This window comes from Salminus brasiliensis, chromosome 18 (genome assembly GCF_030463535.1).
Source record: "Salminus brasiliensis chromosome 18, fSalBra1.hap2, whole genome shotgun sequence".
NCBI lineage: Eukaryota > Metazoa > Chordata > Actinopteri > Characiformes > Bryconidae > Salminus > Salminus brasiliensis.
In genome coordinates, this window is record NC_132895.1 from 36535830 (window position 1) to 36560829 (window position 25000).

General features: G+C 47.9%; 1 protein-coding gene across 2 annotated transcripts in view; it reads left to right on the forward strand.

Annotated features, from left to right (window-relative positions):
• The window catches only part of crb2a (crumbs cell polarity complex component 2a), a 68974-nt gene that overhangs the window by 14924 nt on the left and 29050 nt on the right, over positions 1-25000 (forward strand). The window contains exons 1-2 of one of the 2 annotated variants that reach the window (XM_072662194.1): positions 15159-15699; positions 16005-16664. In XM_072662194.1, the coding sequence (XP_072518295.1) occupies positions 16079-16664 (586 nt within the window). In that variant the 5' untranslated portion in view covers positions 15159-15699; positions 16005-16078. Of the gene's footprint in view, positions 1-15158; positions 15700-16004; positions 16665-25000 lie in introns of those variants that run through there. The other variant, XM_072662193.1, reaches the window with a different exon arrangement.

Sequence of the window (25000 nt, forward strand, 5' to 3'; positions counted from 1 at the left end):
CCATCAACATCCACCCACTTAAAACCATCAACATCCACCACCAACAACCGCCCACTCAAACCATCGACATCCACCACCTCAAACCATCGACATCCACCACCTCAAACCATCAACATCCACCACCTCAAACCATCAACATCCACCACCTCAAACCATCAACATCCACCACCAACAACCGCCCACTCAAACCATCAACAACCACCACCTCAAACCATCAACAACCACAACCTCAAACCATCAACATCCACCACCAACAACCACCACCTCAAACCATCAACATCCACCACCTCAAACCATCAATAACCACCACCTCAAACCATCAACATCCACCACCTCAAACCATCAATAACCACCACCTCAAACCACCAACATCCACCCACTTAAAACCATCAACATCCACCACCTCAAACCACCAACATCCACCCACTTAAAACCATCAACATCCACCCACTCAAACCATCAACATCCACCACTTCAAACCATCAACATCCACCCACTTAAAACCATCAACATCCACCACCTCAAACCATCAACATCCACCACCAACAACCGCCCACTCAAACCATCAACATCCACCGCCTCAAACCATCAACATCCACCACCTCAAACCATCAACATCCACCCACTTAAAACCATCAACATCCACCACCAACAACCGCCCACTCAAACCATCAACATCCACCACCTCAAACCATCAACATCCACCCACTTAAAACCATCAATAACCACCACCTCAAACCATCAACATCCACCACCTCAAACCATCAACATCCACCCACTTAAAACCATCAACATCCACCACCAACAACCGCCCACTCAAACCATCGACATCCACCACCTCAAACCATCAATAACCACCACCTCAAACCATCAACATCCACCACCAACAACCGCCCACTCAAACCATCAACAACCACCACCTCAAACCATCAACAACCACCACCAACAACCGCCCACTCAAACCATCAACATCCACCATCAACAACCACCACCTCAAACCATCAACAACCGCCCACTCAAACCATCAACAACCGCCACCTCAAACCATCAACAACATCCACCCACTTAAAACCATCAACAACATCCACCCACCTCAAACCATCAACAACATCCACCCACCTCAAACCATCAACATCCACCACCAACCGCCCACTCAAACCATCAACAACCGCCACCTCAAACCATCAACAACATCCACCCACTTAAAACCATCAACAACATCCACCCACCTCAAACCATCAACAACATCCACCCACCTCAAACCATCAACAACCACCCACTCAAACCATCAACAACCACCCACTCAAACCATCAACAACCACCCACTCAAACCATGAAGTCAAGTGGTGTTTTGTCATTTCAGCTACATCCAGAGAACACAGTGCAACGAAACAACATTCCTCCAGGACCATGGTGCAACATACAGTGCATACAGAACACAAGTGCAGTACAGTACCATCAACATCCACCCCCTCAAACCATCAACATCCACCACCTCAAACCATCAACATCCACCCACTTAAAACCACCAACAACCGCCCCCTCAAACCACCAACATCCACCCCCTCAAACCATCAACATCCACCCCCTCAAAACCACCAACATCCACCCCCTCAAACCATCAACATCCACCACCTCAAACCACCAACATCCACCCCCTCAAACCATCAACATCCACCCACTTAAAACCACCAACATCCACCCACTCAAACCATCAACATCCACCACCTCAAACCACCAACATCCACCCCCTCAAACCACCAACATCCACCCCCTCAAACCATCAACATCCACCCCCTCAAACCATCAACATCCACCCACTCAAACCATGAAGTCAAGTGGTGTTTTGTCATTTCAGCTACATCCAGAGAACACAGTGCAACGAAACAACATTCCTCCAGGACCATGGTGCAACATACAGTGCATACAGAACACAAGTGCAGTACAGTACCATCAACATCCACCCCCTCAAACCATCAACATCCACCCCCTCAAACCACCAACATCCACCCCCTCAAACCACCAACATCCACCCACTTAAAACCACCAACATCCACCCCCTCAAACCATCAACATCCACCACCTCAAACCATCAACATCCACCCACTTAAACCACCAACAACCGCCCCCTCAAACCACCAACATCCACCCCCTCAAACCACCAACATCCACCCACTTAAAACCACCAACATCCACCCACTCAAACCATCAACATCCACCACCTCAAACCACCAACATCCACCCCCTCAAACCACCAACATCCACCCCCTCAAACCATCAACATCCACCCCCTCAAACCATCAACATCCACCCCCTCAAACCATGAAGTCAAGTGGTGTTTTGTCATTTCAGCTACATCCAGAGAACACAGTGCAACGAAACAACATTCCTCCAGGACCATGGTGCAACATACAGTGCATACAGAACACAAGTGCAGTACAGTACCATCAACATCCACCCCCTCAAACCATCAACATCCACCCACTCAAACCACCTACTCAACCCATTACAACCACACACACAAACCGTTACAAAACCACCCCCACTCACCCCATCACAACCACCCCCACTCAAACCATCACAACCACCCCCACTCAAACCATCACAACCACCCCCACTCACACCATCACAACCACCCCCACTCACCCCATCACAACCACCCCCACTCAAACCATCACAACCACCCCCACTCACCCCATCACAAAACCACCCCCACTCACCCCATCACAACCACCCCCACTCACCCCATCACAACCACCCCCACTCAAACCACCTACTCAACCCATTACAACCACACACACAAACCATTACAAAACCACCCCCACTCACCCCATCACAACCACCCCCACTCAAACCACCTACTCAACCCATTACAACCACACACACAAACCATTACAAAACCACCCCCACTCACCCCATCACAACCACCCCCACTCAAACCATCACAACCACCCCCACTCAAACCATCACAACCACCCCCACTCACCCCATTACAAAACCACCCCCACTCACCCCATCACAACCACCCACTCAAACCACCTACTCAACCCATTACAACCACACACACAAACCATTACAAAACCACCCCCACTCACCCCATCACAACCACCCCCACTCACCCCATCACAACCACCCCCACTCAAACCATCACAACCACCCCCACTCAAACCATCACAACCACCCCCACTCACCCCATTACAAAACCACCCCCACTCACCCCATCACAACCACCCACTCAAACCACCTACTCAACCCATTACAACCACACACACAAACCATTACAAAACCACCCCCACTCACCCCATCACAACCACCCCCACTCACCCCATCACAACCACCCCCACTCAAACCACCTACTCACCCCATCACAACCACCCCCACTCACCCCATCACAACCACCCCCACTCAAACCACCTACTCACCCCATCACAACCACCCCCACTCAAACCACCTACTCACCCCATCACAACCACCCCCACTCAAACCACCTACTCAACCCATCACAACCACCCCCACTCAACCCATCGAACCAAGCACAGCTGTGTGTGGCTGGGTCAGAGCCGAGTTCACAGCAGCTGGTGAGAACGGGTTCATTTCGTTGGATCATTTAAGTGGATTCTCAATGCAGATTTTGGTGAATCAGAAAATCCAGATGAACCGATACTCACATGTCCACGAGCTCCCACAGGAACAGCGTAGGCGAAGAGTACTCGCCCAGATGAACCGATACTCCAGATGATCCAGAAGAACCGATACTCCAGAAGATCCAGAACAACCAATACTCCAGAAGATCCAGATGAACCGATACTCACATGTCCACGAGCTCCCACAGGAACAGCCCATCCCATCCACGGCAGCTGAGCAGCGGGAGAGGATTGAGTCGATTCACCTCTTGACTCGTCCAAGTCCTTGTACACTGGCGTTCGGTGCACGAAGCTTGCAGCACTCCCAGCTCTCCCAGCACTCCCAGCTCTCCCAGCTCTCCCAGCACTCCCAGCACTCCCAGCACTCCCAGCACTCCCAGCTCTCCCAGCACGTGTCCCCGGTATCGGTTCTGAACTCACAGGGCAATAAACCCGACCGCACCGCTCAGAGACTGAACCACTCTAAACGCTACAGCGGCGCCAAAACCCTCCTCAGAGAGGCGAAGACCCGCCCCCCAATCAGCGCCCACAGAACCCACCTGCTCGCTTAATCGCGCCCTCTTCGCTGATTGGCTCGCTACATCGCAATGACGCGTTAGGGACACCTGAATGGTGCATTTACAGCTGAACAGGAAACCACCAGGTAAACGGCCTCTAAAGAGAGAGGGATTCTGGGAAATGGAGTTCTGGAATGAAAAACAACATTAAAGTAAATCTTTTAGAGATGAAAGGTGTCTCTAAAGGGAAGATCAGAGGTGTCTTTGAACTATTAGTCTATTTAAACTAGCTGCGTTTATTCTTTGGCAAATAGTGAAGCACTTCTGTACGTCACTGTTGGGGAAGAGCGTCGGCTAAATGCCTTTAATGTACATGAAAGAGACTTTAGGGGTCCTGTAGTTCAGCCCTGCGTGGAGGCGATACCTTAGTGTGTGTAGGTCAGCGTTGACCTCAGCATCAGCACTGACCTCAGCCTCAGCGCTGACCTGAGCCTCAGCACTGACCTCAGCACTGACCTCAGCCCTGACCTCAGCCTCAGCCTCGACCTCAGCGCTGACCTCAGCCTCAGCCTCGACCTCAGCGCTGACCTGAGCCTCAGCCTCGACCTCAGCACTGACCTCAGCCTCAGCACTGACCTCAGCCTCAGCGCTGACCTGAGCCTCAGCCTCGACCTCAGCACTGACCTCAGCCTCAGCACTGACCTCAGCCTCAGCGCTGACCTGAGCCTCAGCACTGACCTCAGCCCTGACCTCAGCCTCAGCCTCGACCTCAGCGCTGACCTCGGCCTCAGCACTGACCTCAGCCCTGACCTCAGCATCAGCACTGACCTCAGCACTGACCTCAGCCTCAGCACTGACCTCAGCCTCAGCGCTGACCTAAGCCTCAGCACTGACCTCAGCACTGACCTCAGCCTCAGCACTGACCTCAGCCTCAGCGCTGACCTGAGCCTCAGCACTGACCTCAGCCCTGACCTCAGCCTCAGCCTCGACCTCAGCGCTGACCTCGGCCTCAGCACTGACCTCAGCCCTGACCTCAGCCTCAGCCTCGACCTCAGCGCTGACCTCGGCCTTAGCACTGACCTCAGCCAAACCCAGAACCCCAGCTTTGTGTCAGTCATTGTTAGCATAGCCTTTAGCCTTCAGGCTACATGCGGGTTATGAACATGTAGCTGCTGATCTCCACCTGTCCTCCTCCTATCACCTCCCCAGCTCCCTGCTCCCACCTTCCCAGCTCCCACCTCCCCAGCTCCCAGCCCCCTGCTCCCCAGCTCCCACCTCCCAGCTCCCCAGCTACCCACCTCCCTGCTCCCACCTTCCCAGCTCCCACCTCCCCAGCTCCCAGCCCCCTGCTCCCCAGCTCCCACCTCCCAGCTCCCCAGCTACCCACCTCCCTGCTCCCACCTCCCTGCTCCCTGCTCCCACCTCCCTGCTCCCCAGCTACCCACCTCCCACCCCCCTGCTCCCCACCTTCCCAGCTCCTACCCCCCTGCTCCCCAGCTCCCACCTCCCCAGCTCCCAGCCCCCTGCTCCCCAGCTCCCACCTCCCCAGCTACCCACCTCCCTGCTCCCTGCTCCCACCTCCCTGCTCCCCAGCTACCCACCTCCCACCCCCCTGCTCCCCAGCTACCCACCTCCCTGCTCCCTCCTCCCAAGCTCCCACCTCCCAAGCTCCCACCTCCCAAGCTCCCACCTCCCAAGCTACCAACCTCCCTGCTCCCACCTCCCTGCTCCCTGCTCCCACCTCCCCAGCTCCCACCTCCCAGCTCCCACCCCCCTGCTCCCCAGCTACCCACCTCCCTGCTCCCTGCTCCCACCTCCCTGCTCCCTGCTCCCACCTCCCCACTCCCACCCCCCTGCTCCCCAGCTACCCACCTCCCTGCTCCCTCCTCCCTGCTCCCACCTCCCCAGCTCCCACCTCCCTGCTCCCCAGCTACCCACCTCCCACCCCCCTGCTCCCCAGCTACCCACCTCCCTGCTCCCACCTCCCTGCTCCCTCCTCCCTGCTCCCACCTCCCCAGCTCCCACCTCCCTGCTCCCCAGCTACCCACCTCCCACCCCCCTGCTCCCCAGCTACCCACCTCCCTGCTCCCACCTCCCTGCTCCCTCCTCCCTGCTCCCACCTCCCCAGCTCCCACCTCCCCGCTCCCCAGTTCCTTTATCTGAGGCTCGTAGTGTGTGTGTGTGTGTGAGCAGTGTGTGTGTGTGTGTGTGTGTGTGTGTGAGCAGTGTGTGTGTGTGTGTGTGTGAGCAGTGTGTGAACAGTGTGTGTGTGAGCAGTGTGTGTGTGAGTAGTGTGTGTGTGAGTAGTGTGTGTGTGTGAGCAGTGTGTGTATGTGAGCAGTGTGTGTGTGTGAGCAGTGTGTGTGTGAGCAGTGTGTGTGTGTGTGTGTGTGTGTGTGAGCAGTGTGTGTGTGTGTGTGTGTGAGCAGTGTGTGAACAGTGTGTGTGTGAGAGTAACAGAGTGAACAGTGTAGTTTAGAGGATGGAGCTCGATTCCTACAGCAGCTCAGTTCCTTTATCTGAGGCTCGTAGTGTGTGTGTGAGCAGTGTGTGTGTGTGTGAGCAGTGTGTGTGTGAGCAGTGTGTGTGTGTGAGTAGTGTGTGTGTGGCTTGTAGTGTGTGTGTGAGCAGTGTGAGCAGTGTGTGTGTGTGTGAGCAGTGTGTGTGTGTGTGTGTGAGCAGTGTGTGAACAGTGTGTGTGTGAGCAGTGTGTGTGTGAGCAGTGTGTGTGTGAGCAGTGTGTGTGTGAGAGTAACAGAGTGAACAGTGTAGTTTAGAGGATGGAGCTCGATTCCTACAGCAGCTCAGTTCCTTTATCTGAGGCTCGTAGTGTGTGTGTGAGCAGTGTGTGTGTGTGTGAGCAGTGTGTGTGTGAGCAGTGTGTGTGTGTGAGTAGTGTGTGTGTGGCTTGTAGTGTGTGTGTGAGTAGTGTGTGTGTGAGCAGTGTGTGTGTGTGTGAGCAGATAATCATTAATCAACACTAATAAGCATTAATCAACACCAATAACCATCAATAATCCCCAATAATCATTAATCAACACCAATAATCATCAATAATCCCCAATTATCATTAATCAACACCAATAATCATCAATAATCCCCAATAATCATTAATCAACACCAATAATCATCAATAATCCCCAATTATCATTAATCAACACCAATAATCATCAATAATCCCCAATAATCATTAATCAACACCAATAATCATCAATAATCCCCAATTATCATTAATCAACACCAATAATCATCAATAATCCCCAATAATCATTAATCAACACCAATAATCATCAATAATCCCCAATTATCATTAATCAACACCAATAATCATTAATCAACACCAATAATCATCAATAATCCCCAATTATCATTAATCAACACCAATAATCATTAATCAACACCAATAATCATCAATAATCCCCAATTATCATTAATCAACACCAATAATCATCAATAATCCCCAATAATCATTAATCAACACCAATAATCATCAATAATCCCCAATTATCATTAATCAACACCAATAATCATTAATCAACAACAATAATCATCAATAATTCCCAGTAATCATTAATCAACACCAATAATCATCATTAATCAACACCAATAATCATTAATCAACACCAATAATCATTAATCAACACCAATAATCATCAATAATCCCCAATTATCATTAATCAACACTAATAATCATTAATCAACACCAATAATCATTAATCAACACCAATAATCATCAATAATCCCCAATTATCATTAATCAACACTAATAATCATTAATCAACACCAATAATCATTAATCAACACCAATAATCATCAATAATCCCCAATTATCATTAATCAACACTAATAATCATTAATCAACACCAATAATCATTAATCAACACCAATAATCATCAATAATCCCCAATTATTATTAATCAACACTAATAATCATTAATCAACACCAATAATCATCAATAATCACCAATAATCATTAATCAACACCAATAATCATTAATCAACACCAATAATCATCAATAATCCCAAATTATCATTAATCAACATCAATAGTCATTAATCAACACCAATAATCATTAATCAACACCAATAATCATCAATAATCCCCAATTATCATTAATCAACACCAATAATCATCAATAATCCCCAATAATCATTAATCAACACCAATAATCATCAATAATCCCCAATTATCATTAATCAACACCAATAATCATTAATCAACACCAATAATCATCAATAATCCCCAATTATCATTAATCAACATCAATAATCATCAATAATCCCCAATTATCATTAATCAACACCAATAATCATTCATCAACACCAATAATCATTAATCAACACCAATAATCATCAATAATCCCAAATTATCATTAATCAACACCAATAATCATCAATAATCCCAAATTATCATTAATCAACACCAATAATCATCAATAATCCCAAATTATCATTAATCAACACCAATAATCATTAATCAACACCAATAATCATTAATAATCATCAATAATCCCCAATAATCATTAATCAACACCAGTAATCATTAATCAACACCAATAATCATCAATAATCATTAATCAACACCAGTAATCATTAATCAACACCAGTAATCATTAATCAACACCAGTAATCATCAATAATCCCCAATAATCATTAATCAACACCAGTAATCATTAATAATCCCCAATTATTATTAATAATCATCAATAATTAAGAATCGGATACTCAGCCGTTTCCATTCAGACTGTTTAGAAGTTCATGTTTTGTGAAATACATCCACACACACTGTCAAACACACACACACACACACACACACACACACACACACACTCTCTATGACCCCCCCCTCACACACATATCCTCTATCCTCTCCCAGCCACACACCCACCCCCCACCGACCCCCACCCACTCCCACATTCCTGCCCTGCACTCATTAATATCTTCCACATGATTGAAGATTTGGGGAAGGGCAGCCTGATCAAAGGGGGAGCTGGGGGAGGAGCTGGAATGAGAGGGAATGAGGGGTCTCCGGGGGGGATGGAAGTGGACTTTGAATGAGGAAATACTCAACAGCGCTCTCACGCTATTTGTGAATTTGGCCAGACAATAGCCATACAACTCCCATACTCAAACTCTCCCTACTCCTCTCTCACACTCACACACACTCACACACACACACACACACACTCACACACACACACACACACACACACACACACACACTCACACACACGTGTGACCACCACTCAGCCTCACATTTACTGATGATATTAAATCCTGAACAGGGAGCCAAGGATGTTGTATCTCTGACACTGATGTCACTCTCTGTGTTTTTGGGGTCTTTGTGTTAGGGGGACATTTTAACCACAATGCGAAGTCGGAAAACAAACCCTCAATAAATAACCATCACCACAATCTAAAACCACAGACCATCAGCACAATCTATAACCAGAGACCATGACCACAGACCATAACCACAATCTATAACCACAGACCATCACCACAATCTATAACCAGAGACCATCACCACAATGTAAAACCACAGACCATGACCACAGACCATAACCACAATCTATAACCACAGACCATCACCACAATCTAAAACCACAGACCATCAGCACAATCTATAACCAGAGACCATGACCACAGACCATAACCACAATCTATAACCACAGACCATCACCACAATCTATAACCAGAGACCATCACCACAATGTAAAACCACAGACCATGACCACAGACCATCACCACAATCTAAAACCACAGACCATCAGCACAATCTATAACCAGAGACCATGACCACAGACCATAACCACAATCTATAACCACAGACCATCACCACAATCTATAACCACAGACCATCACCACAATCTAAAACCATAGACCATGACCACAGACCACCACCACAATCTAAAACCACAGACCATCAGCACAATCTATAACCACAGACCATCACCACAATCTATAACCAGACCATAAGCACAATCTATAACCACAGACCATGACCACGGACCATAACCACAATCTATAACCACAGACCATCACCACAATCTAAAACCACAGACCATCAGCACAATCTATAACCAGAGACCATCACCACAATCTATAACCAGACCATCAGCACAATCTATAACCAGAGCCCATCAGCACAATCTATAACCACAGACCATCAGAACAATCTATAACTACAGACCATCAGAACAATCTATAACCACAGACCATCACCACAGACCATAACCACAATCTATAACCACAGACCATCACTACAATCTATAACCACAGACCATAACCACAGACCATCACCACATTCTATAACCACAGACCATCACCACAATCTGTAACCACAGACCATAACCACAGACCATCACCACAATCTATAACCACAGACCATCACCACAATCTATAACTACAGACCATCACCACAGACCATAACCACAATCCATGACCAGAGACCATAACCACAATCTATAACCAGAGACCATCACCACAATCTATAACCAGACCATCAGCACAATCTATAACCAGAGCCCATCAGCACAATCTACAACCACAGACCATCAGAACAATCTATAACTACAGACCATCAGAACAATCTATAACCACAGACCATAACCACAATCTATAACCACAGACCATCACTACAATCTATAACCACAGACCATAACCACAGACCATCACCACAATCTATAACCAGAGACCATAACCACAGACCATAACCACAATCTATAACCAGAGACCATAACCACAATCTATTACCACAGACCATCACCACAATCTATAACCAAAGAATATCACCACAATCTATAACCACAGACCATAACCACAATCTATAACCACAGACCATCACAATATATAACCACAGACCATAACGACAGACTATCACTACAGACCATAACCACAATCTATAACCACAGACCATAACCACAATCTATAACCACAGACCATAACTACAGACTATCACTAAAGACCATAACCACAATCTATAACCACAGACCATAACTACAGACTATAACTACAGACCATAACCACAATCTAAAACCACAGACCATCAGCACAATCTATAACCAGAGACCATCACCACAATCTATAACCAGACCATCAGCACAATCTATAACCAGAGCCCATCAGCACAATCTATAACCACAGACCATCACCACAGACCATAACCACAATCTATAACCACAGACCATCACTACAATATATAACCACAGACCATCACCACAATCTATAACCACAGACCATCACCACAATCTATAACTAAAGACCATCACCACAGACCATAACCACAATTTATGACCAGAGACCATAACCACAATCTATAACCAGAGACGATAACCACAATCTATAACCACAGACCATAACCACAGAACATCAAGTCAAGTCAAGTCAAGTCAAGTGTGTTTTATTGTCATTTCAACTACATACAGAGTACACAGTGAAACAAAACAACGTTCCTCCAGGACCATGGTGCAACATAGACACAGTGAATACATAACACAAGTGCGGACAGACAACACAACACAGTACAGACAGAGAATAATAAATAATTGGTGGTAGTGTGCAGATTTTGCAATGTGTAATAAATATTGAGTCCAGTGAGGTAGTAAAGTTATTTGTGCAAATGCTTTGTGCAAAAAATGCTTCCCATGTTATCTGGGGTAAATGGTTGGAGAGAGTGAGAGAGAGAGTGTACATGTACCAGAAAGATATCAGTTCAGAAGTTGAGTTGTGTTGAGGAGTCTGATGGCTTGGGGGAAGAAGCTGTTGCAGAGTCTGGTCGTGTTGGACCGGATGCTGCGGTACCTTCTTCCTGATGGCAGGAGGGAGAACAGTCTGTGTGAAGGGTGGGTGGAGTCATCCACAATGCTGGTTGCTTTGCGGATGCAGCGGGTGGTGTAAATGTCCAAATCTATAACCAGAGACCATCTATAACCAGAGACTATAACCAGAGACCATCACCACACCATCACCACAATCTATAACTACAGACCATCACCACAGACTATAACCACAATCTATAACCAGAGACCATAACCACAATCTATAACCAGAGACGATAACCACAATCTATAACCACAGACCATCACCACAATCTATAACCACAGACCATAACCACAATGTATAACCAGAGACCATCACCACAATGTATAACCAGAGACCATCACCACAATGTATAACCAGAGACCATAACCACAATCTATAACCAGAGACCATAACCACAATCTGTAACCACAATCTATAACCAGAGACCATAACCACAATCTATAACCACAGACCATAACCACAATCTATAACCAGAGACCATAACCACAATCTATTACCACAGACCATAACCACAATCTATAACCAAAGAATATCACCACAATCTATAACCACAGACCATAACCACATTCTATAACCACAGACCATCACCACAATATATAACCACAGACCATAACTACAGACTATCACTACAGACCATTACCACACTCTACGACCACAGACCATAACCACAATCTATAACCACAGACCATAACTACAGACTATCACTACAGACCATAACCACAATCTATAACCACAGACCATCACTACAGACCATAACCACAATCTATAACCACAGACCATAACTACAGACTATCACTACAGACCATAACCACAATCTATAACCACAGACCATCAGCACAATCTATAACCACAGACCATAACCACAATCTATAACCAGACCATCACCACAATCTATAACCACAGACCATAACCACAATCTATAAGCACAGACCATCACCACAATCTATAACCACAGACCATAACTACAGACTATCACTACAGACCCTAACCCTAACCCTGTTCTTTATTAAGTACTAATTATGTAAAGCTGCTTTGTGATGACAACAGTTGTAAAAAGCTCTACTAATAAATCTGACTTGACTTGACTTGACAGACCATAACCACAATCTATAACCACAGACCATGACTACAGACTATCACTACAGACCATAACCACAATCTATAACCACAGACCATAACTACAGACTATCACTACAGACCATAACCACAATCTATAACCACAGACCATAACTACAGACTATCACTACAGACCATAACCATAATCTATAACCACAGACCATCACCACAACCTATAACCACAGACCATAACCACAATCTATAACCAGACCATCACCACAATCTATAACCACAGACCATCAGAATCAGAATCAGAATCTCTTTATTTCACCAAGTATGTCACACATACAAGGAATTTGTCTTGGTGAGAGCAACACGTATGACAAGTAACAAAAACACAGAACACAGATTATTTACAGTATTAAACTAAAGGAAAATGACACTAAACAATAAATATGGTAGGGGATAAATTAAAAAAGTAAAAAGTACTAAAGGTAATAAAGAGCTGAAAATATATTTACAGAAAAGAACATCTGTACAGGTGTGCAAATAGTCATAGTGCAAAATAGCTGTTCAGTCCGGTTTGGTACAGTTCAGTTGTATGTTTTGAGGTTTACAGTGGGAGGTGTCCACTGTGGTTGAGGAGCGCTACAGCTCTGGGGAAGAAGCTGTTAGCATGACGTGTTGTGCTGGTTTTGATGGACCGCAGTCTGGAAGAGGAGGTGTCCAGGATGTGAGGGGTCAGATGTAATCTTGCCAGCCCGCTTCCTCATCCTGCTGGTGTAGATCTGCTTAAGTGATGGCAGGTTACATCCGATGATCCTCTCTGCTGTCCTGATGATGCGCTGGAGTTTGGTTCTTTCTTGTGAGGTGGAGGAACCAAAGCAGATAGTTATGGAGGCTGTAAGAATGGACTCGATGATCGCTGTGTAGAACTGGATCATCAGGTTCTGTGGCAGGTTGAATTTCTTCAGCTGTCTCAAGAAGAACATTCTTTGTTGAGCTTTCTTGATGATGGAGATGGTGTTTTTCTCCCATTTCAAGTCTCTGGAGCTGGTGGTGCCCAGGAACTTGAGTGACTCCACCATTGATACTGCAGTGTTGTTGATGTGGAGGGGGGGGGGAGGGTGGGTGGATTGCGTCGGAAGTCCACCACCATCTCTACAGTCTTTTCTGTGTTTAGCAGCAGGTGGTTGTTGCTGCACCAGGACACCAGCTGCTCAATTTCCTTTCTGTAAGCAGACACAGTCATTAGTGTAGAGGCTGAAGAGAAGGGGTGAAAGAACACAACCCTGAGGGACTCCAGTACTGAGTGTCCGGAGGTCTGAAGTGTGCTGAGCTAAAGGCTGAGCTAAAGTCCACAAACAAAACCCTAGCATAGTTTCCATGGCTGTCGAGATGTTGCAGGATAAAGTGCAGGGTCAGGTTGACCACATCATCGACAGACCTGTTTGCTCGATACGCAAACTGCAAGGGGTCCAGCAGGGGATCTGTGATGGACTTCAGGTGGGCTAGGATCAGGCGTTCAAAGACCTTCATGACTACAGAGGTCAGGGCGACAGGCCTGTAATCATTCAGTCCGGTGATGGTGGATTTCTTGGGAACTGGAATGATGGTGGAGGTTTTGAAGCAGGCTGGAACAGAGCAGAGTTCCAGTGATCTGTTAAAGATGTCTGTAAACACTAGAGCTAGTTGGTCACAGCAGTGTTTTAGGGTGGATGGAGAGACTGAGTCAGGCCCGGGGGCTTTCCTCACCTTCTGTCTGCTGAAGAGCCTGTGAACATCCTGCAGGTTGATGCAGAGATGAGCAGGAGGCAGAGGTGAGAGGGCCAGTGTGGGGGTGGGAGTGGAGGAGGAGAGGGGTGATGGGGGGGTAGACTCGGTCAGCTCGGACAGCCAGGTCTCCGTGAAGCAGAGGGCAGAAGCAGCGGAGAAGTCCTTGTTGGTTTGGTTGAGCAGAAGTAGTTCCTCAGTTTTGTTGCTGAGAGATCGGAGGTTGGAGAGGAATAATGACGGTAGAGGTGTGCGAGCCCCGTGCCGCCTCAGCCGCACGAGCGCGCCGGCTCGTCTGCCCCTGCGCCGGCTTCTCCACAGTCTCCTGGCGAGGCCGAGCGCGGTCAGCGCGGCTGTGGTGAGGATCTCCGCACAAACTGAAGGTTCTTGAACAAATTCCGGGATGCTTTCAGGGGAAATGTTGTTCCTGAAGCTCAGTAGTTGTTCCCTGCTCCAACTAACTGAGTTTGACGTACAATAGACAACATTAACAAACAAAAACAAACACCATACGGAGGAGCTCGTCACTGTGGCTGCCATCCTCGGCGCCATCTTGAATCTAAACCACAATCTATAACCACAGACCATAACCACAATCTATAACCAAAGAATATCACCACAATCTATAACCACAGACCATAACCACAATCTATAACCAGACCATCACCACAATATATAACCACAGACCATCACCACAATCTATAATCACAGACCATAACTACAGACTATCACTACAGACCATCACCACAGACAGATGTGACAGATGTGATGGAGGGGGTGGAGGTGAAGGAGTGTCTCACTCAGAGGAAACAGAACTGGCAGCAGAACAGCGACAGACTGGCGGCGGCTCCTGACCTGCAGGTTGTGATTAGCACTCAGCAGCGGGTGGAGATCCTGTTACTCCTGTAAATACACTTTAATCAGCTTTCAGACTTTAACACACACACACACACACACACACACACACACACAGCGCAGTATTTCAGCCACACTGATCCGGAATCTAAACAGATCCGGTTTGGTTGATTCAGAACCAGAATAAAGACACTCGGACAGGACTACTCAGTTCTGCTGGAAATAACAGGCCACAAATGACCGTCAGCAGTGTGTGTGGAGCTGATACGAACATTGCTGAAGTTAGCACACACACACACACACACACACACACACACACCGCTACATCCCTCACACTCCTCTCTCCCCCCTCCAGGTATCTTCTGCTCGGAGTCGTCGGAGAAGTGTGTGTCGTCTCCGTGTCAGAACGGTGCGACGTGTGTGGACACCATGGACGACTACGTGTGCCTATGTGCGCGGGACGGCGTGCGCTACATGGGGAAGGACTGTGAGGAGCTGTACGACGCGTGTGTGTTCGCCGAGTGTGAGGGGTGTGCGAGTGAGCTGGGCAGCGATGAGTTCGCCTGTCCGGCAGAGGTGGACGAGTGCGCGAGCGACCCGTGTGTGGGTGTCCGGTCGGAGTGTCTCTCAGAGTCGGACGGGTTCACCTGCCTTTGTCCCGGCGGCTTCGGAGGGGACGACTGCAGTGCACGCATCACCGACTGCGTGGACCAGCCCTGCCTCAACAACGCCACCTGCAGGAGGCAACTGGACGGCTTCACGTGCGAGTGCGCTCCAGGTTTCCGCGGCGAACGCTGCGAGGAGGACGTGGACGAGTGCGTGTCTCATCCCTGCCAGAACGGGGCGATATGCAAGGACAGCATCAACGAGTACCACTGCTTCTGTGTACCTGGTTACCAGGGTTACAACTGTGAGATTGACATCAACGAGTGTGCGTCGCGACCGTGCGAGAACAACGGGACCTGCGTCAACGGGAAGGACCGCTACGTTTGCGAGTGTCTCCTGGGGTACACAGGTAAGAGGACGTCTGATTGTACACCACAGGAAGTGTACTGTAGACGTCAGAGACCAACCTTCATCCCCTTCACTTGTAAACAGCAGAGAGATCAAAGGTCCAAGCTTGACCCCTAACAACCGCCTGTAAGACCACCAACATCACCGCCCATCAAAGAGCACTTACAGCTCACTGATCCCTTCAGAATCAGAATCAGAATCAGAATCTCTTTATTTCACCAAGTATGTCACACATACAAGGAATTTGTCTTGGTGAGAGCAACACGTATGACAAGTAACAAAAACACAGAACACAGATTATTTACAGTATTAAACTAAAGGAAAATGACACTAAACAATAAATAGGATAGGGGATAAATTAAAAAAGTAAAAAGTACTAAAGGTAATAAAGAGCTGATATTTACAGAAAGTAAACAGCTGATATTTACAGAAAAGAACATCCGTACAGTGTGCAAATAGACAGAGTGCAAATAGACAGAGTGCAGATAGACATAGTGCAGATAGACAGAGTGCAAATAGACAGAGTGCAAATAGACAGAGTGCAAATAGACAGAGTGCAGATAGACAGAGTGCAAATAGACAGAGTGCAAATAGACAGAGTGCAGATAGACATAGTGCAAATAGACAGATTGCAAATAGACAGAGTGCAAATAGACAGAGTGCAAATAGACAGAGTGCAAATAGACAGAGTGCAGATAGACAGAGTGCAGATAGACAGAGTGCAAATAGACAGAGTGCAGATAGACAGAGTGCAAATAGGCAGAGTGCAAACAGGCAGATTGCAAATAGGCAGATTGCAAATAGGCAGATTGCAAATAGACAGAGTGCAAATAGGCAGAGTGCAAATAGACAGAGTGCAAATAGGCAGATTGCAAATAGACAGATTGCAGATAGACAGAGTGCAGATAGACATAGTGCAAATAGGCAGAGTGCAAATAGACAGAGTGCAAATAGACAGAGTGCAGATAGACAGAGTGCAGATAGACAGAGTGCAAATAGACAGAGTGCAAATAGACAGAGTGCAGATAGACAGAGTGCAGATAGACAGAGTGCAAATAGACAGAGTGCAAATAGGCAGAGTGCAAATAGGCAGATTGCAAATAGGCAGAGTGCAAATAGACAGAGTGCAAATAGACAGAGTGCAGATAGACAGAGTGCAAATAGGCAGAGTGCAAATAGGCAGATTGCAAATAGACAGAGTGCAAATAGGCAGAGTGCAAATAGGCAGATTGCAAATAGACAGAGTGCAGATAGACATAGTGCAAATAGGCAGAGTGCAAATAGACAGAGTGCAAATAGACAGAGTGCAGATAGACAGAGTGCAAATAGACAGAGTGCAAATAGGCAGAGTGCAAATAGGCAGAGTGCAAATAGGCAGATTGCAAATAGGCAGAGTGCAAATAGGCAGATTGCAAATAGACAGAGTGCAGATAGACATAGTGCAAATAGGCAGATTGCAGATAGACAGAGTGCAGATAGACAGAGTGCAAATAGACAGAGTGCAAATAGACAGAGTGCAAATAGGCAGATTGCAAATAGACAGAGTGCAGATAGACAGAGTGCAGATAGACAGAGTGCAAATAGACAGAGTGCAAATAGGCAGAGTGCAAATAGACAGAGTGCAGATAGTCAGAGTGCAGATAGACAGAGTGCAGATAGACAGAGTGCAAATAGGCAGATTGCAAATAGACAGAGTGCAAATAGACAGAGTGCAAATAGGCAGATTGCAGATAGACAGAGTGCAAATAGACAGAGTGCAGATAGACAGAGTGCAAATAGACAGAGTGCAAATAGACAGAGTGCAAATAGGCAGAGTGCAAATAGGCAGATTGCAAATAGACAGAGTGCAGATAGACATAGTGCAAATAGGCAGATTGCAGATAGACAGAGTGCAAATAGACAGAGTGCAGATAGACAGAGTGCAAATAGGCAGAGTGCAAATAGGCAGATTGCAAATAGACATAGTGCAGATAGACATAGTGCAAATAGACATAGTGCAAATAGACAGAGTGCAGATAGACAGAGTGCAAATAGACAGAGTGCAAATAGACAGAGTGCAAATAGGCAGAGTGCAAATAGGCAGATTGCAAATAGACAGAGTGCAGATAGACATAGTGCAAATAGGCAGATTGCAGATAGACAGAGTGCAAATAGACAGAGTGCAAATAGACAGAGTGCAGATAGACAGAGTGCAGATAGACAGAGTGCAAATAGGCAGAGTGCAAATAGGCAGATTGCAAATAGACATAGTGCAGATAGACATAGTGCAAATAGGCAGATTGCAGATAGACAGAGTGCAAATAGACAGAGTGCAAATAGGCAGATTGCAGATAGACAGAGTGCAAATAGACAGAGTGCAAATAGACAGAGTGCAGATAGACAGAGTGCAAATAGGCAGAGTGCAAATAGGCAGATTGCAAATAGACATAGTGCAGATAGACATAGTGCAAATAGGCAGATTGCAGATAGACAGAGTGCAAATAGACAGAGTGCAAATAGACAGAGTGCAGATAGACAGAGTGCAAATAGACAGAGTGCAGATAGACATAGTGCAAATAGACAGAGTGCAAATAGGCAGAGTGCAAATAGACAGAGTGCAAATAGACAGAGTGCAGATAGACAGAGTGCAGATAGACATAGTGCAGATAGACAGAGTGCAAAATAGCTGTTCAGTCCGGTTTGGTACAGTTCAGCTGTATGTTTTGAGGTTTACAGTGGGAGGTGTGTATGGTCACAGTGGGAGGTGTGTAGGTCACAGTGGGAGGTGTGTAGGTCACAGTGGGAGGTGTGTATGGTCACAGTGGGAGGTGTGTATGGTCACAGTGGGAGGTGTGTAGGTCACAGTAGGAGGTGTGTATGGTCACAGTGGGAGGTGTGTAGGTCACAGTGGGAGGTGTGTAGGTCACAGTGGGAGGTGTGTATGGTCACAGTGGGAGGTGTGTAGGTCACAGTAGGAGGTGTGTATGGTCACAGTGGGAGGTGTGTAGGTCACAGTGGGAGGTGTGTAGGTCACAGTGGGAGGTGTGTATGGTCTCAGTGGGAGGTGTGTATTGTCACAGTGGGAGGTGTGTATGGTCACAGTGGGAGGTGTGTAGGTCACAGTGGGAGGTGTGTATGGTCACAGTAGGAGGTGTGTATGGTCACAGTGGGAGGTGTGTATGGTCTCAGTGGGAGGTGTGTATGGTCACAGTGGGAGGTGTGTATGGTCACAGTGGGAGGTGTGTAGGTCACAGTGGGAGGTGTGTATGGTCACAGTAGGAGGTGTGTATGGTCACAGTGGGAGGTGTGTATGGTCACAGTGGGAGGTGTGTATGTCACAGTGGGAGGTGTGTATGTCACAGTGGGAGGTGTGTATCTCACAGTGTATGGTCACAGTGGGAGGTGTGTATGGTCACAGTGGGAGGTGTGTAGGTCACAGTGGGAGGTGTGAATCTCACAGTGTATGGTCACAGTGGGAGGTGTGTAGGTCACAGTGGGAGGTGTGTATGGTCTCAGTGGGAGGTGTGAATCTCACAGTGTATGGTCACAGTGGGAGGTGTGTAGGTCACAGTGGGAGGTGTGTATGGTCTCAGTGGGAGGTGTGTAGGTCACAGTGGGAGGTGTGTATTGTCACAGTGGGAGGTGTGTATGGTCTCAGTGGGAGGTGTGTATGGTCACAGTGGGAGGTGTGTATGGTCACAGTGGGAGGTGTGTAGGTCACAGTGGGAGGTGTGTATGGTCACAGTAGGAGGTGTGTATGGTCACAGTGGGAGGTGTGTATGGTCACAGTGGGAGGTGTGTATGTCACAGTGGGAGGTGTGTATGTCACAGTGGGAGGTGTGTATCTCACAGTGTATGGTCACAGTGGGAGGTGTGTATGGTCACAGTGGGAGGTGTGTAGGTCACAGTGTATGGTCACAGTGGGAGGTGTGAATCTCACAGTGTATGGTCACAGTGGGAGGTGTGTAGGTCACAGTGGGAGGTGTGTATGGTCTCAGTGGGAGGTGTGTATGGTCACAGTGGGAGGTGTGTATTGTCACAGTGGGAGGTGTGTATGGTCACAGTGGGAGGTGTGTATGGTCACAGTGGGAGGTGTGTATGGTCTCAGTGGGAGGTGTGTATGTCACAGTGTATGTCACAGTGGGAGGTGTGTATGTCACAGTGGGAGGTGTGTAGGTCACAATGGGAGGTGTGTATGGTCACAGTGGGAGGTGTGTATTGTCACAGTGGGAGGTGTGTATGGTCACAGTGGGAGGTGTGTATGGTCACAGTGGGAGGTGTGTATGTCACAGTGTATGTCACAGTGGGAGGTGTGTATGTCACAGTGGGAGGTGTGTAGGTCACAATGGGAGGTGTGTATTGTCACAGTGGGAGGTGTGTATGGTCACAGTGGGAGGTGTGTATGGTCACAGTGGGAGGTGTGTATGGTCACAATGGGAGGTGTGTATGGTCACAGTGGGAGGTGTGTATTGTCACAGTGGGAGGTGTGTATGGTCACAGTGGGAGGTGTGTATGTCACAGTGTATGTCACAGTGGGAGGTGTGTATGTCACAGTGGGAGGTGTGTAGGTCACAATGGGAGGTGTGTATGGTCACAGTGGGAGGTGTGTATGTCACAGTGTATGTCACAGTGTATGGTCACAGTGGGAGGTGTGTATGGTCACAGTGGGAGGTGTGTAGGTCACAGTGGGAGGTGTGTAGGTCACAGTGGGAGGTGTGTATGGTCTCAGTGGGAGGTGTGTATTGTCACAGTGGGAGGTGTGTATTGTCACAGTGGGAGGTGTGTATGTCACAGTGGGAGGTGTGTATGGTCTCAGTGGGAGGTGTGTATTGTCACAGTGGGAGGTGTGTAGGTCACAGTGGGAGGTGTGTAGGTCACAGTGGGAGGTGTGTATGGTCTCAGTGGGAGGTGTGTATTGTCACAGTGGGAGGTGTGTATTGTCACAGTGGGAGGTGTGTATGTCACAGTGGGAGGTGTGTATGTCACAGTGGGAGGTGTGTATGGTCACAGTGGGAGGTGTGTAGGTCACAGTGGGAGGTGTGTATTGTCACAGTGGGAGGTGTGTATGGTCTCAGTGGGAGGTGTGTATGTCACAGTGGGAGGTGTGTATGGTCACAGTGGGAGGTGTGTAGGTCACAGTGGGAGGTGTGTATTGTCACAGTGGGAGGTGTGTATGTCACAGTGTATGTCACAGTAGGAGGTGTGTATGTCACAGTGGGAGGTGTGTAGGTCACAGTGGGAGGTGTGTATGGTCTCAGTGGGAGGTGTGTATTGTCACAGTGGGAGGTGTGTATTGTCACAGTGGGAGGTGTGTAGGTCACAGTGGGAGGTGTGTAGGTCACAGTGGGAGGTGTGTATGGTCTCAGTGGGAGGTGTGTATTGTCACAGTGGGAGGTGTGTATTGTCACAGTGGGAGGTGTGTATTGTCACAGTGGGAGGTGTGTATGTCACAGTGGGAGGTGTGTATGTCACAGTGGGAGGTGTGTATGGTCACAGTGGGAGGTGTGTAGGTCACAGTGGGAGGTGTGTATGGTCTCAGTGGGAGGTGTGTATTGTCACAGTGGGAGGTGTGTATGGTCTCAGTGGGAGGTGTGTATGTCACAGTGGGAGGTGTGTATGGTCACAGTGGGAGGTGTGTAGGTCACAGTGGGAGGTGTGTATTGTCACAGTGGGAGGTGTGTATGTCACAGTGGGAGGTGTGTAGGTCACAGTGGGAGGTGTGTAGGTCACAGTGGGAGGTGTGTATTGTCACAGTGGGAGGTGTGTATGGTCACAGTGGGAGGTGTGTATTGTCACAGTGGGAGGTGTGTATGGTCACAGTGGGAGGTGTGTAGGTCAGTGGGAGGTGTGTATGGTCACAGTGGGAGGTGTGTATGGTCACAGTGGGAGGTGTGTAGGTCACAGTGGGAGGTGTGTATGGTCACAGTGTATGGTCACAGTGAGAGGTGTGTATGGTCACAGTGGGAGGTGTGTATGGTCACAGTGTATGGTCACAGTGGGAGGTGTGTATGGTCACAGTGGGAGGTGTGTAGGTCACAGTGGGAGGTGTGTATGGTCACAGTGGGAGGTGTGTATGGTCACAGTGGGAGGTGTGTAGGTCACAGTGGGAGGTGTGTATGGTCTCAGTGGGAGGTGTGTAGGTCACAGTGGGAGGTGTGTAGGTCACAGTGGGAGGTGTGTATTGTCACAGTGGGAGGTGTGTAGGTCACAGTGGGAGGTGTGTATTGTCACAGTGGGAGGTGTGTATGTCACAGTGGGAGGTGTGTATGGTCACAGTGGGAGGTGTGTATTGTCACAGTGGGAGGTGTGTATGTCACAGTGGGAGGTGTGTAGGTCACAGTGGGAGGTGTGTATGGTCACAGTGGGAGGTGTGTATTGTCACAGTAGGAGGTGTGTAGGTCACAGTGGGAGGTGTGTATGGTCTCAGTGGGAGGTGTGTATGGTCACAGTGGGAGGTGTGTATGGTCACAGTGGGAGGTGTGTATTGTCACAGTGGGAGGTGTGTATGTCACAGTGGGAGGTGTGTATGGTCACAGTGGGAGGTGTGTATTGTCACAGTGGGAGGTGTGTATGTCACAGTGGGAGGTGTGTAGGTCACAGTGGGAGGTGTGTATGGTCACAGTGGGAGGTGTGTATTGTCACAGTAGGAGGTGTGTATGTCACAGTGGGAGGTGTGTAGGTCACAGTGGGAGGTGTGTAGGTCACAGTGGGAGGTGTGTAGGTCACAGTGGGAGGTGTGTATTGTCACAGTGGGAGGTGTGTATTGTCACAGTGGGAGGTGTGTATGGTCACAGTGGGAGGTGTGTATTGTCACAGTAGGAGGTGTGTAGGTCACAGTGGGAGGTGTGTAGGTCACAGTGGGAGGTGTGTATGTCACAGTGGGAGGTGTGTATGGTCACAGTGGGAGGTGTGTATGGTCACAGTGGGAGGTGTGTATTGTCACAGTGGGAGGTGTGTATGGTCACAGTGGGAGGTGTGTATGGTCACAGTGGGAGGTGTGTATGTCACAGTGGGAGGTGTGTAGGTCACAGTGGGAGGTGTGTAGGTCACAGTGGGAGGTGTGTATTGTCACAGTGGGAGGTGTGTATGTCACAGTGGGAGGTGTGTATGGTCACAGTGGGAGGTGTGTATGGTCACAGTGGGAGGTGTGTATGGTCACAGTGGGAGGTGTGTATGGTCTCAGTGGGAGGTGTGTATGGTCACAGTGGGAGGTGTGTATGGTCTCAGTGGGAGGTGTGTAGCTCTGGTTAGCTCTGGTCAGCTAGTGTTAGCTCTGGTTAGCTCTGGTTAGCTGGTGTTAGCTCTGGTTAGCTCTGGTTAGCTGGTGTTAGCTAGTGTTAGCTCTGGTTAGCTCTGGTTAGCTGGTGTTAGCTAGTGTTAGCTCTGGTTAGCTAGTGTTAGCTCTGGTTAGCTGGTGTTAGCTAGTGTTAGCTCTGGTTAGCTCTGGTTAGCTAGTGTTAGCTCTGGTTAACTCTGGTTAGCTCTGGTTAGCTCTGGTTAGCTAGTGTTAGCTCTGGTTAGCTAGTGTTAGCTAGTGTTAGCTCTGGTTAACTCTGGTTAGCTCTGGTTAGCTAGTGTTAGCTCTGGTTAACTCTGGTTAGCTAGTGTTAGCTCTGGTTAACTCTGGTTAGCTCTGGTTAGCTCTGGTTAGCTAGTGTTAGCTCTGGTTAGCTAGTGTTAGCTAGTGTTAGCTCTGGTTAACTCTGGTTAGCTCTGGTTAGCTAGTGTTAGTTTTGGTTAGCTCTGGTTAGCTAGTGTTAGCTCTGTTTAGCTAGTGTTAGCTAGTGTTAGCTCTGGTTAACTCTGGTTAGCTCTGGTTAGCTAGTGTTAGCTCTGGTTAGCTGGTGTTAGCTCTGGTTAGCTCTGGTCAGCTAGTGTTAGCTCTGGTCAGCTAATGTTAGCTCTGGTCAGCTAATGTTAGCTCTGGTTAGCTAGTGTTAGCTCTGGTTAGCTCTGGTTAGCTAGTGTTAGCTAATGGTTAGCTGGTGTTAGCTATGGTTAGCTGGTGTTAGCTATGTTTAGCTGGTGTTAGCTAATGGTTAGCCTGTGTTAGGTAGTGTTAGCTAGTGTTAGCTGGTGTTAGGTGGTGTTGGCTAATGGTTAGCTGGTGTTAGCTGGTGTTAGCTAATGGTTAGCTGGTGTTAGGTGGTGTTAGCTAATGGTTAGCTGGTGTTAGCTGATGGTTAGCTGGTGTTCGGTGGTGTTAGGTGGTGTTAACTGGTGTTAGCTGGGGTTAGCTAATGGTTAGCTGGTGTTTGGTGGTGTTAGCTAATGGTTAGCTGGTGTTAGGTGGTGTTAGGTGGTGTTAGCTAAATGGTTAGCTGGTGTTAGCTGGGGTTAGCTGGTGTTTGGTGGTGT